Source organism: Narcine bancroftii, chromosome 10 (genome assembly GCF_036971445.1).
Source record: "Narcine bancroftii isolate sNarBan1 chromosome 10, sNarBan1.hap1, whole genome shotgun sequence".
Lineage (NCBI taxonomy): Eukaryota > Metazoa > Chordata > Chondrichthyes > Torpediniformes > Narcinidae > Narcine > Narcine bancroftii.
Genome location: NC_091478.1, coordinates 15,336,150 through 15,349,662, shown reverse-complemented (window position 1 = coordinate 15,349,662; position 13,513 = coordinate 15,336,150). Strand labels below are relative to the sequence as shown.

The 13,513-nt window shown below is 39.5% G+C and overlaps 1 protein-coding gene across 2 annotated transcripts in view; it reads right to left on the bottom strand.

Annotated features, from left to right (window-relative positions):
* fhip2a (FHF complex subunit HOOK interacting protein 2) overlaps positions 1-13,513 on the bottom strand; it is a 52,655-nt gene that overhangs the window by 29,541 nt on the left and 9,601 nt on the right. For both annotated transcript variants that reach the window (XM_069900012.1, XM_069900013.1), the window contains exons 2-7: positions 11,740-11,818; positions 9,153-9,322; positions 8,193-8,297; positions 7,106-7,228; positions 4,563-4,892; positions 3,812-4,008 (exon numbers count right to left, since the gene is read on the bottom strand). In XM_069900012.1, coding sequence (XP_069756113.1) covers positions 3,812-4,008; positions 4,563-4,892; positions 7,106-7,228; positions 8,193-8,297; positions 9,153-9,322; positions 11,740-11,818 — 1,004 coding nt within the window. The remainder of the gene's footprint in view (positions 1-3,811; positions 4,009-4,562; positions 4,893-7,105; positions 7,229-8,192; positions 8,298-9,152; positions 9,323-11,739; positions 11,819-13,513) is intronic.

The following is a 13,513-nucleotide window of genomic DNA, read 5'->3' as shown; positions in this document are numbered from 1 at the left end:
AGTTTAAATTGGAATGTTAGTTCATAAAATGTGCAACACAATCTCAAGCAACCAGAAAATTCACTTATCCAGCATCTACCAATCCCCAAAAACCAGGTTTAAAAAAAATGGTATGTCAACTCTCAACTGCATTTCACCCAGGACCAAAAAACTTTTTTTTTTTTTAAAAATGGGGGTTGTAGATTAATTGGTGTACTTGGGTGGCACAGGGTTTGTGGGCCAGAAGGACCCTATTACTGTGCTGTATGTCTAAATTTAAATATATTAAAAAATATGACATTGCACATTACGTTTCCTCTACAGCAATTTATAATTAATTTGAAATGAACATTCACACACCTTCAGAAATTCAAGTTTTTAACATATTGCATGGCTGCAGTATTGGGTCAGATAGGAACTTGGATTACAAGGATCTTCAACAATATTTGTCTGCATCATTGCAGAAAATGGCAATTTTTTTTTAAGAAGGCGGCAGTAGTCATTGTTACTTTAATACAGCTTTTAAACAAGTTATACTAAAGGGTGAAAAATTTCTGCAGCACCATTTTCCAGATAATCAATTCCAAAGCAAAATTCAATGCATCATAATTTTGTTATTAGTGCAAATAAATTGTTGTTGTTGAGTATTCTTAGATATAAAAACTGAAAATGCTAAACATTTGTGGAAAAATAACTACTCTGCATTTCCTGCTTCTACCTCTTAACCAATGTTTCAGCCTGCACTGATGCCACTGAACTTATACCCTCATACCTCGACTCTCCCCTCTTCTAGTCCCTTCCCATCGACACCCAGGAATCTTGCCTGGTCTCCATCATTCTGGTGCCTTCCAATTCCTGGCACTCAAAGTCTCATGTCCTTTATTTTAGCCTTTTATCCTTCATCAGCAATATCATAACGTACCAGCTACCTTTCCTCTCAGTTTTGAGAAAGATCTTGACCAAAAAAAACATTAACAATTCCTCTCTCCTCACCCCCGCCTAGACACTGTCCAGCAGTATCTTTTATATTTGCAGAGTTGATGCTTCAGGTCAATATCTTGGTCTTAAAACTGGAACAATTTTGGAAAAGAAAAGTTCTAGTTTGGATACAAGCGATGGGGTGGAAGTACAAAGTGAACACCTGGGATGAAGACCAAAAGAAAATTGTTGATCCTGAATAGCATCAGCTGAAAGTGGGTAGCATTTCCTCCCGACTTGTTTGGCTTTTGCAGTATTTTTGATTTCAAGCAACAGCTATTTTGCTAACACACATTTGTAATTCTGATTTTGTTTCTTGCCTGTTTTTACTCTCTCTAGCAGATGAGTTGCCTTAAACTTTCACCACTCCCTTACTGTTTCTTGGTCTCCATCCTAGATCACATTCCCAATGTATTCGCCACCTCGCCCCTCCCCTTCCCTCTAAAATATACCTTTTTTCTAAATTCTCCCATTTCTGATGAGAAGTCATCAACCTGAAACATTAACATGGTTTTTCTGTCCAGTGATATGTCATGGCCTGCTGAGTATTTCTTGAATTTTGTTTTTAATTTGAAATTCGAAGTTCAATTAATTGTCAAGTACAACCATTACATCCCATGCAACCCTGAAATTCTTTTTCTGCGAGCCAGGCAGAATTTCTAATTACTGGTAACTGTATACTGTCTTCAAGGAAAGAAAGAATATGAACAAAATGACTGTGCAAATACAGAGTATAAATATTTCATAATAATAATGAGCAAAGCACAAGTCCTCAATTAAGTCTCTGAATTAGTCTGTTGTTCAGGAATCTGATCATTAAGTGGTAGCAACTATTTCTGAACCTGGAGCCACGAGTCCTGTGGTACTTGTATCTCTTTCCCAAAGTAGCGGTGAGAATAGAGCATGCCCTGGTTGGTGCGGATCCTTGATAATTGCTGCTGCTCTCTGACGGAAACAGTCCATGTATCCGTATTTAACAGCATTTAGGACCCATTGGCATATAAGACTCCCCCTCCATTTTAGCGGGAGATTTTAGGAAAAATTTGTTTTAGTGTAAATTGGCGAAAGGGTTCCTCCTGCAAGGCCTTTTGTAGATAATGCGTACATGTGTGCATTCACTCACCTGGATGGAAACCCTCCAGCCTTGCATGGCCGAGATGCCGAAGCCTCCTTGTACATAAGCAACACGTCCTCCTGCCCACTGAGGAGGAGGCTGTGTTCTTCCCCCCCATGTGCAAACACCAAATGATTAACAGGTGCACCGGGACCTATGGGTGTGAAGGCGGGAGCGAGAGAAGCCAGACACCAGGGCAATGGGCAGAGACCACCGTCGTTGGGAGCAAATGATCGATCACTTGCTTTGAGGGGAGTGCTGGGCCTTGGAGATCAGGCTCCACTCTGAATGAGGCATGGAGGCCATGCTTGCTCATTGCCACCTGCCCCCATGAACACTGCTCTTGCACTGCTGGTGGGGGCTGCCATCGTCAGCCTCCTTACCGGGAGAAGTGAGCAGCGCTCCGGAAAGCACAGGCCACCCTAGGGAATGTGGTCTGCAAAGCTGCGGGCCCACTTCCTGGACAGCCACAGCACCTCTGCAGGCTTCTTGAAGCTGAGTGAGTAGTTTGAGTGCTTTCCTCCTGTTGCCATCTTGCAGATGAAAGCCTTCACTACATTTGCATTTTGGTGCCCAAAATATCATCTTCACATTTAAGATCTAGGTTTTGGTGGGAGGGGGGGTGAGGTGTTTGGGGCAATTTTAAGGGGGGGGGAAGGAGGGGAGTCCTTATTTGCTGTCAAGGGTGGTAGAGATTTTCAATGGTGGGGAGAGTTTTGTCTTTGATGTGCTGGGCTGAGTTCACTATCTTTTGTAGGATTTTTTAAAATCAGAGGTATTGGTGTTCTTTATACCAGGCTGTGATGCAGCCAGTCAGCACACTTTCCACTACACATCTGTAAAAGTTTGCCAAGGTTTGCAATTACATACCAAACCTCCACAAATTGAGAAAGTAGAGGTACTAATGTGCTTTCTTTATAATGGTATTAATATGATGGGCCCAGGGGTAAGACTTCAATGACAGTGACCACTGGGAATTTAAATTGCTCACCCTCTCAATCTTTGATCCCCTAATGATCACTGGATCATACACATCTCGTTTTCCTTTCCTAAAGGATATAATCAGCTTCTTGATAACATTACACCATTAGCCAAGTTTTCATTCTCCCTCCTGTATGCCGACTCATCACAACATTAGCAGTTTTCTTCCCTTGGATCTTGATCAACACTGCATTTCAATTAATTGGGAGGAATTAAGGACAAAAGACGACCATGATAAATTGTGCTCGATAGGTCAACAGGAATGAGGGCAGCAGTTTTGGCTGGGTACAGAGAGATTTGGACAGAAGCAGAATTGCTCATTTGAGAACCAGTGCACCATAATCAAAGTTCTAGTTCATAAAACTATGTACCAGAACTATTTGCACAAAAGCCATATTTCATTGTGGAAAGTAACATTCTTCCCAGACTCTGACACTTCTCAGCATTTAATCATAATTTTGAATACTGAAGATTATAATGTTAAAGTTGAATGCAATGACAACAAAACAACTCAAAGTGGAAAATCTTGGCTCACTTTTTCTCTTGTCTGCATCCTCCTTAGAACTGGAGCAGAGAGTTTTCCATGCTTCAAGAAATGTGGCCTGGTTTCCATTCAAAAACTAGAAAACTGCTTTTAAGGATAATTATCACTGTGAATTGTCTCTACACACTATGGTTTTTTTTTTAAACTAACGGTTGCAAGTTTTTTCTGCATGCACATCCACTTTGGTTAAAAAATAGTTATTCTGTTCTACTTACCCCCAGTTGACAGATTCCAAAGATTCAATGTCCATGGGGTCAATCGACTGTGGCAATGCTCTATAAAGCATGCCCAGTCTTTCTGTTAGCAGTTGGCATAGAGAAGTATTCTCAGTCAGGCACTTGGCAGCTGTAAGCTCTGGCAAACTAACCAGCAGCATTAGACCTTCAGAAGCTTTAACAACAATTCGACCATCCTGAAGTGAAAATAGGAAAGAAACTGCTTGGTGTTTAGATTCTGGGAGGAATTTGGCAAGTTCAGATTATCATGACTGATAATTCAACTGCTTTCCTGAACTGATCATCGATTACCAAGCGTATTACTATAATAAACCTAGTCTTTCATCAACCTCCTATGAACACTTTCTGATGTTTTGTGATGTATTTGCTGCATGTTTTTAAGAACATAAAAATGCAATGCCGTCAAGTAGCAAGTTTACTCCAGCATCAATGATACAAGTAGATATCAGCAGATTTTCTATTCTGGTTTTATGGGACTTGATTATTTTTAAAAGATATCAACGAACAGTCTTAAGGAAGTATATCAGATGCTGACAATGCTACTTCTCCAATCTGACTCAATATGAAATGATATTTTCATCTTAATATTAAGACAGATACAATGGTATTTCTTTACATATTTCCCTCACTGTGGTAACCATGCAAATATGATCCTGACCAAATCAGTATAATTACACAACTGTAGCTGTAAATGAAATGGATTCACTTAGGTGTTTAAAAACATACCTACCGGGCTTTTACTGAGATTTAACAATGAGTTTACCAAGTTGTAATCTTGGTTTTGACAGTGATCAGTTGTAGCAATTGTCTGTGGAACAAAGGCCACCTCATTAAAAGATGCAGACAGATCAGTACTCTGTTGAGATGATCCACTGCTGTTGACCAAAGGGCTGGTTATAGCTTTGCATGTAGCACTGACAAATCCTGTTCTGGTTTCATCTTCAAGAGAACATGCCTGTTCAATCTCTGACGGTACGTCTGCAACCATGACTGTTTTGTTTGAAACATCTATTACTTTTTGCCGCGGGTGGGTCATTCCTGCGTCTCTTGGAGATTTGTTCTGGAAGAGAAAAAAAACAGTCCAGATTTAAGGAAAAACTTAGGAAAGTAATTAAAAGACAAGCCGCTTGTTTTTTTGGGTGTAAAACAATGGGTCATTTGAACAAGCTGCTAACTTGCTGGCATTATGTTGATTCATTCTGGCAACAGAGGAATACTCTTCTTATCAACTACTAATAACCATATAACCATTTACGGAGCAGAAACAGGCCATGTTGGCCTTTTGAGTCCGCACCGGCTCACTGATTTTGTGCACCCTCTTCAGGCATTGGTCCCAGTAGATCTTCATTCAATAACGATGGGCGAATTCAATGCAGGTGGAATCAGACGTAGACAATGCTGTAATAGCTGTGCTGCTGCTGGTGGTGTGGATCCAAGAGATCAGGGAATGGAAATACAGAGCTCCTTCGTGAGGTCCTATTGGCCAGTTGTACACCTGACGGCCCTGTACAAACCTTAAACAGTCTGTTAAATGGGCTAATGGTATTTTTTTAAAAACACCTTGATAACCTCGGAGATTCATGCCCAAGGACAGCAGATCAGTGAGGAATTCAGCAGCTGAAGGACCCACACATGCTGTGGATGACTGAAGACTGGTAGCTGAAGGACTCAAACTTGACACAGACTGGCTGGGGGTAACCAGGTATTGGGACATGACAGGGAGCTGAGGACAAAAAGGGTCTTTGACTGCTGAAACACTCTGATTGAATCGGAAGTTTGAATCAGGGAGCTCTGATTCACTAATGGATCAGGGAAGCTTTGCAGTAAATCCAGTCACTCAGTGTCTCTGAAGGGACTCATTTGGTTCTCTCTCATCATTAGGAGTGCTGAACAATATTAGTGATGCCTCATTACACATATTTGTAGCAGCAAAAGTTGACGAATTTTGTGTATTATGACAAAATATAATACATGGTACTGACAGCACAGAAACAAACTATTTACCTTAATAGACCCACATCAATGTTTCTGCTTAGAGTCTTTTCCCAAGATTTGTCCTCTTTCCAAATCGCATTCTAATTGAAAACACATTTTCTTGCTGACCTCTATCAAATTCACTCCACTAATCTTGGCCACATTTTGCCAAAAACCCAAAATTTGTAACTTCGGTTGTCAAAAGCTTAAACTTGATTCTTAAACCTTCACCAAAACCAGGATGCTCTGTAAAATGTAATTCGACTAAATCTTTGATGATATCCCTTCTTAAATATTTTGATTTCCTGTGAAAAGCCTTCCTCAGCTAAAATTTGCATTGCTTGGAGTAGGGAAATACTTTCAGAAAATACCAAGGTTGTAAGTGGAAAAGACATGATCCAATGACATGAAAATTAACAATATTTGCCTCAAATTAAGGCCATAAATCCAAGGGAAAAAATGGGAAACAAAAGCACTTCATACCATTGGTATCACATTATCCAATAATAAAGTAGATTGTTTTCTTCCAGATTCTAGCATCTGTTGTCTCTTGTGTGTCAACAGATTAGAACTTGCTCAGTTATTCAACAGAATGTTAAATGATACATTTGTTATAGAATAAGATGGAAGCTAGTTTAAATAGGTATAGCAGATTTTTTTTCCAGTAAATGGGATGTTAGAGAACGAAGGGGTTTGCAGAAGCTGAGGAACTAGAACAATACAGAGAAGTGCCAACAGGCCTCTGCTCCTCCCCCTTCACTTATCCCACATCTTCTTATTCAGGCATTTGCCCAATTTCTGGCATTCCAGACAAAGTATTCCAGGCTGAAATGTCATCTTCCCATTGCCCAAACTGTTGAGTCCCTGCAACACTTTTGTGTATTGATACAAGATCATCATTTATGCTCACCATTAGCTTTGATGCTGTGCAACAAACTATCAGGCCCACTGATATGAAACATGGACTCAATTTCTGGTCGAGCACCATAACATCTATTTTGAAGCTACACCCAGAAACCAAGATAATTTATACACAAAATATAAAAAAAGTTGATAAGAAACTATTACTTCAATAAAATGGTCCAAATTAATAACACTTTGCAAGTTTCTCAAATGCATCAAAATAACGACAAAATGGAGGCAACAGCCACAAATTTTCCAGCAGCAATTTCTTTTGATGAGCACCACCATGACGTCATTACTCTCGAGAATTTAAAGATAACAAAAGAAACAGCTTCCAAGCAACGAGCGATGCAGCAACTTTATAAGCAGTAGTGCAGGATAGTTGAACATACATACCTCCAGAAAGAAGTTGACCAAATAAGGGTCTTGCTTCAACTTTGCACAAACGATACAAAGAAACTGTATTTCCTCATTCTCTGTGGGAGCAGCGAGAACTTCACCACAAAGTCTAATTAATTTCTAAAAAAAAGTGAAATCATACATAGCAGAAAAGTTGAATTTTAAAAACAAATTTCCTTTCTCCCCACCAAAAGCACATATGCTAGCTCAAAATAACATGGGCACCAATTCACATCTACCAGTGTGCTCCTAGTTTAATCTCTTAAAACAGTCTTCGTTAACCTTTCGCACACTACTGAAAAATAACACATTTATCTGACCAAACTGGAAAAAGGTTCAACAGTTTACTTATTTGGCATTATTCTACAGGATAGCAGGTTAAGGAAAGAGGGCTTCATTATTTCTTCTTTATCCAATATTTCAAGTAATGATAATGAGTCACTTCATCAGTGCCGTGCTCTACGGGTGCGTGGAAAGGAGCAGTTTTCCTTCTGCAAATGTGATGCAAAGACTAGATCTGTTTAACAGACAGAGACACTTCGTGCCATGGCCGCTGCCTGTTTATCGGTACTCATCTAAACATGAAGATTCTTCAGTGGAGTTTTGGCTGCATTACATACCACAATAGACCATTGTTTCGCGTCAGTATTCAACTTGTATATCCACAAGTACACCAGCGATAAATAATAAGTTGATAACGAACTGAAGTTGGAAACACAGTTTCTTCCTAATTCAGCCATATCCCTTTTCCACCAGTAAACAAGTTGTGTCGTCTTGGCTCTTGAAAGAATTATCCAGACTTGAGACTCTGGTTACTTGTGCAGTTTTACTTAACATTGAAAAAACAATCACCCATGAATTTCAGAGCTAGCTGGAGTTTATTCTTAGTTAGCCAGTCAACAATTTGAAAAAGTTTTTCATCTTTCGGGTGCTAACAGGTTCCTATTTTTTTGTTTTATAACAGTCTGCATTCAAATTAGACACACATGCCACAATTGCAATAATTTCTACAATTGTAGAAGATATTTGACACCACACAGAAATTCTGGATTGTCAATTTTACATGGCAATGAACACATCATACCTGCACAGGTTTGTGAACATTTATATGCGGTAGTAGGGGTTGCTTGATCCTTCCAAGTAATTTGGTATAGAAAATCAAAACCTGTTGTTTCATTCCAGGTGGACACTATCAAACACAAAAAATTGTAAGCACACCTGGAAAATAAAATTCAACCCAATGATTCAAATTTTGGTAAAACGCACAGAGTTTCCTGTGCTGGGCACACATTTCATTTTTTCACTATTTGAGTACGATTATGGTTTGACAATGCTACATTAAATTTTAAGGATTTGCATCCACATTTTAATCCTGACTGTGGCAATTCCATTTTCAATAATGGTGACTCTCACTTTTCTATTGAAGCCAAGTGATCAGGGACCACTCAATATAAAACATGCATCACACAATTGCCATACAACTCCCCTCGGCTCCTGTTCACAGACTTATGGATGTTCGGATTTACGTTACAATGACAGAACTTGAATGTTAGAACTTGGAAAGGGTGAAAAGGGATTTAACTTATTTACATTTGAGGAATAACTTACAGGGATAAATAAAAATAGCATGTGCAAACAAGTCAGACTTAAAATATACCCTGTAAAATGTTACAATTATTATAAAATATTAAAGATTATTTTGGATTGCAACTTTTACATTATGACTTTCGAACAAACACTTATTCTCAGTAGTTAATTTGCAAACTAAATATAGAGTTGTTTAAAGGTCAATTTAATTTTAGTGGTTGGAATGAAAAGGGTTGTTAAAATATGTCTATGCACTCAGTTAACCTAACACATAGTAAAGCTGATCAGATTATATCAATCATGTAATGGCTACTCAAAAGCTATATTTTTATTTTCTACTACAATGTAGATGACTGGCCATTGATTTATTAAATTCAAAACTTATCAAAAGTTTTCAAGCCCTACAATGTTATTCTGTGTGATTGACTCAAAGGAAGACTGCAACACAAGAACATACATCAGCTTTCCCCAAGGTGTATAGAGTTTCCAAAATCTTGTGATGAAGTAAGTATTCCATACAAGGCCCCGTCTCTCCAGATTCCCTTTCATGTTCCTCCTGAAGCAAAATATCGAGCATCTGATCCAGATGTGATGGGATGTTTGTATCTGTTACAGGAGCTTTGTCGTCTGTCATGAAACACATTAACAACTTATGATTTACAATCCAGGTTACAATATTTTTTATTGATTAATGAAATAGCAGAAATAGTCAAACAAAATTAATCTTAAGTTTGGCATATACTTTTGCATCAATCTTACTCATTTTTTATACACGTTAACTGGAGTTAGGTTAGAACTGATTAATTATAGCAGGGGTGACCGAACTTGCTGAATGCAAGAGCCACATACGATAAACTTCAGATGTTTGAGAGCTGCAAGATAGCTTTTTGCAAGCCACACCCACTAAAACTATGACTGTGAGCACCGGATCCCACGATTCTTATCTCAGCCAACATAATGTACATTGTATGTCAAAGAGCTAATGTGGCTCAGAAGCAGCAGTTTGGCCACCCCTGAAGTACAATAAATAATTTCATCTGAACTCAGCAATCCTCTCCTACTTCTGTGAACCATGGCTCCAGATAACGCTAATTTTTTTTAAAAACAGACAAATTTCAGCAAACAAAACTCAGAAGTTAGGCAATGCCTGCTTGCTCAAAACCAAAGCTTTACGCAGCAGTTAGAAGCAGAGCAGGAAATAGAGATCAAAAAATATTTAATATGGAGCATTGCAATTTGCAAGCCATCAATTATTTGATGCTGGAAGGTCAAATGAAATAAAATCAACATAATCTTTGAATACTGAATTTAGTAAAAGTGTGGAAATTCTTGAAATGTTATGAGCGAGGCTTGGATATATGAAGTCTCTTTTCTTTGGCTTGGCTTCGCGGACAAAGATTTATGGAGGGGGTAAAAAGTCCACGTCAGCTGCAGGCTTGTTTGTGGCTGACAAGTCCGATGCGGGACAGGCAGACACGGTTGCAGGGGAAAATTGGTTGGTTGGGGTTGGGTGTTGGGTTTTTCCTCCTTTGCCTTTTGTCAGTGAGGTGGGCTCCGCGGTCTTCTTCAAAGGAGGTTGCTGCCCGCCAAACTGTGAGGCGCCAAGATGCACGGTTTGAGGCAATATCAGCCCACTGGCGGTGGTCAATGTGGCAGGCACCAAGAGATTTCTTTAGGCAGTCCTTGTACCTTTTCTTTGGTGCACCTCTGTCACGGTGGCCAGTGGAGAGCTCGCCATATAACACGATCTTGGGAAGGCGATGGTCCTCCATTCTGGAGACGTGACCCATCCAGCGCAGCTGGATCTTCAGCAGCGTGGACTCGATGCTGTCGACCTCTGCCATCTCGAGTACTTCGACGTTAGGGGTCTACCACTAGTTTATAACCACAAGAAGGAAAAAATGCCAATTTGGCCATGTCTATCGAGGGAGACAAACAGGGTTGATGGGCCGGATCACATTTTCAAATGGCAGGTCTTGAAATGTTATACATGCTACCACTTGAAGAATCAGTAAACTGAATAAATTTGAATTGAATTTTTTATTGAAAAACAGTGAAGGGCTTTGTTTTGCATGCGAGTCAACTCATGGTTAAGCACAATAGGTTTGCAAAAATAAAACTGAAGTCGAAGAGTGCAGGATATTCTGTTACAAAGAAAGTCCAGAGTACGAGAGGTACAGTTAAAATGGCGCAAGGGCATCATCTTTTACCAATTAAAGGTCCATTTAAGTTTCTGATAACAACACGAAAGAAACTGTCCTTGAATTTGAAGGTTCTTATTTTCAAGTTCATTTATCCGCAACTGACAGATCAGGCCTGGTGCAGGATGCAAAATCTATTGAGGACCATAGCAATAAGTTATATTCAAAGGGAAAGGTAATTTCTCCATTTGCAACTTTAGAATTTGTTTAATTTAATATTTTTTGTTTATTTTAAAAATTAATTTAACAATAGTTTAATATTATTCATATTTCACACAAGTTAAATACTTGTTAAAGACTGTGCCTTTCAGGAAAATTATAAGGAATGTTTTGGTCAGGGAACTTTCTCAAAACTCCCCTGGAAGACCAGTTACTGCTCCGATCACATTGATGGAATTTGGGAATCTTTGGGCTGGCAACTTAGAACCTCTGAATCTGGACAAGTATGGGTATGAGGGGACTTGAGCTGGCAAATTCAGGCTGTGGCTCAGGTCAGCAAGATTCAGTGCAATATTTCATATCGATGACCCAATCCTGATGAAAGGTCATTAACCTTAAACATTAACTTTTTTTTTCCTATCTACCACAGTGCTGACCATCTGGACTTTGAGGTATCTAAGTAAGAACTCCAAGAAATTTGAGATTTACTCAAATTTACTCACAAAAACATTTCAAGTTGTCAGATTGGCCATTCCCACAAAGTTGTGTTCCACTCTCTAGAGATATGCTTCATAAATTACTAGCTTTTATCAGGCATGCCATAAATAAGCAAGTTCGATGGATAGGCATTTTTTTCCACAGAATGTATTTAAAAGCATCACATAAAATACAAGAGCCTCCTACCTGATGTTTCAATGTAATAATGGGTTATGGCTTTCCAGTGATACACAAAATCCTCTTGCAGAGGAAGAGAAGGAGCCAGCTATAAAATTCAAAACAGAAATGAAAACAATAGTTTAGACTTGTTTAAAGATTTTATGAACAATTCCATATGTATTTCTTTGGTTTAAGTGACAAACTTATTTATCAATCATCTAAAACATATTTGAAAGGAGTCAGTGAAGAGTAAATTCACCAAATTTAAGACAGTGATGTCAAAGTACCATTAATACATATTATTCCTTCTCATGTTAATTATTCCTTCTCATGTTAAACCAAATGATTATCCAAAAGACTAAAGTAAGCTGGAAATCAAAAATAAAAACATAAAATACTGAAACACTCAGCAAGTCAGAAAGCAATCTGTGGAAAGGAAAACAGAGCTAAATTTTCAGACTGAAGACCTTTCAAGCACACATTTTGGAACAAGGGATTTAAACTTCCACAAATGTGCACCAAATGAAAATGTCAAATTATGTAACTGTTCAGATTTTTGTGTCTATATACAAGCAAATACTGCCATCCCGAATCATGTCACCTCAAATTGAAAACTATAACTTTACATAGGAAATCAAGAACAAATGGAGCTTCCAGTTAAGTGGGACATGTGCAAAAAATTATTTGAATGGGACATAAAAAGTTCCTCTGCCCAATAGACTGAAGGTCTTGGAAATGCACTTTCCATTGGAAATTTGGACAAAGCAATTTCACTGAGTAAAAAAAAACTAAATATGGAAATTAGGTTTTGTTGACAATGGAGCCTGAGGACAATGAAACTGGCAAAAACTGACAACTGATCCCACTGCCCCGTGCTCTCCCCAGAGCCCTGAATCAGTCCCCACACTGTGGGGCGGCCGGCGCGGGCTGTCAGAGCTGGGGTGGACCGCGCTGGCCATCCGTGCTGACAGCCGGCTACCCCACAGTGTGGGGACTGATACAGGGCTGTGGGGAGAGCGTGGGGAAGTGGGATCAGTATGGAGACAATCCGCGCCGGCTGCCCCACAGTGTGGGGACTGACGTGGGGCTATGGGGAGAGAGTGGGGAAGTTGGATTGGTATGGGGACGGCCCACGCCGGCCGCCCCAGCGCTGATAGCCTGCGCTTTCTGACTTGTGCCAGGGGGCATGGGCAGCATGGAGGGGGGGCTGTCAGGCGCTCGCTAGCTGATTGTCATCCCCTTAGCAGCCACTTTCAGGTGGCTGCATTCAAGTGCCAGGGGGACCTCAGTGCTCTGGCGATTATCGCTCCCGAAGGAGGATTACAAAGTTTGCCTCGCATGTACCTCTTGCACTTTCAAGTGGCCTCCTGACAGCCGCATACAGGCATAATATGCGGCTTTACATCGGGGGGATTTTGGCCACCTGAAGGTGCCTCAGGATTCAAATATTTTGGGGAAGAAAATTAACAGGTCTCAAAAGGCTGGAAGAACTTTTTTTTTAATATACATATTTACCCTTAAACTTTGAATATACAGGCTTCAAATTTGTAAAAAGACAGCATATTTATTTCTTAAATTATATGCAGTTTTCTCCAAAGGAATGAAACTTTGAATTTCTGCATTCTATCTCTCCATACCTAAATATGCATCTGATTTCTAAGTCACTGCAATACACTTTTCTCATCAACTGCAATATTTAGATCTGCCTCCCATTTCGGTCTAGATTTTTAAACTGTTTAACAGTACCTGCTTTTAATGAAAAGGTACATTGCAGAAATAAATTTCTTAGTATTACCTCTCC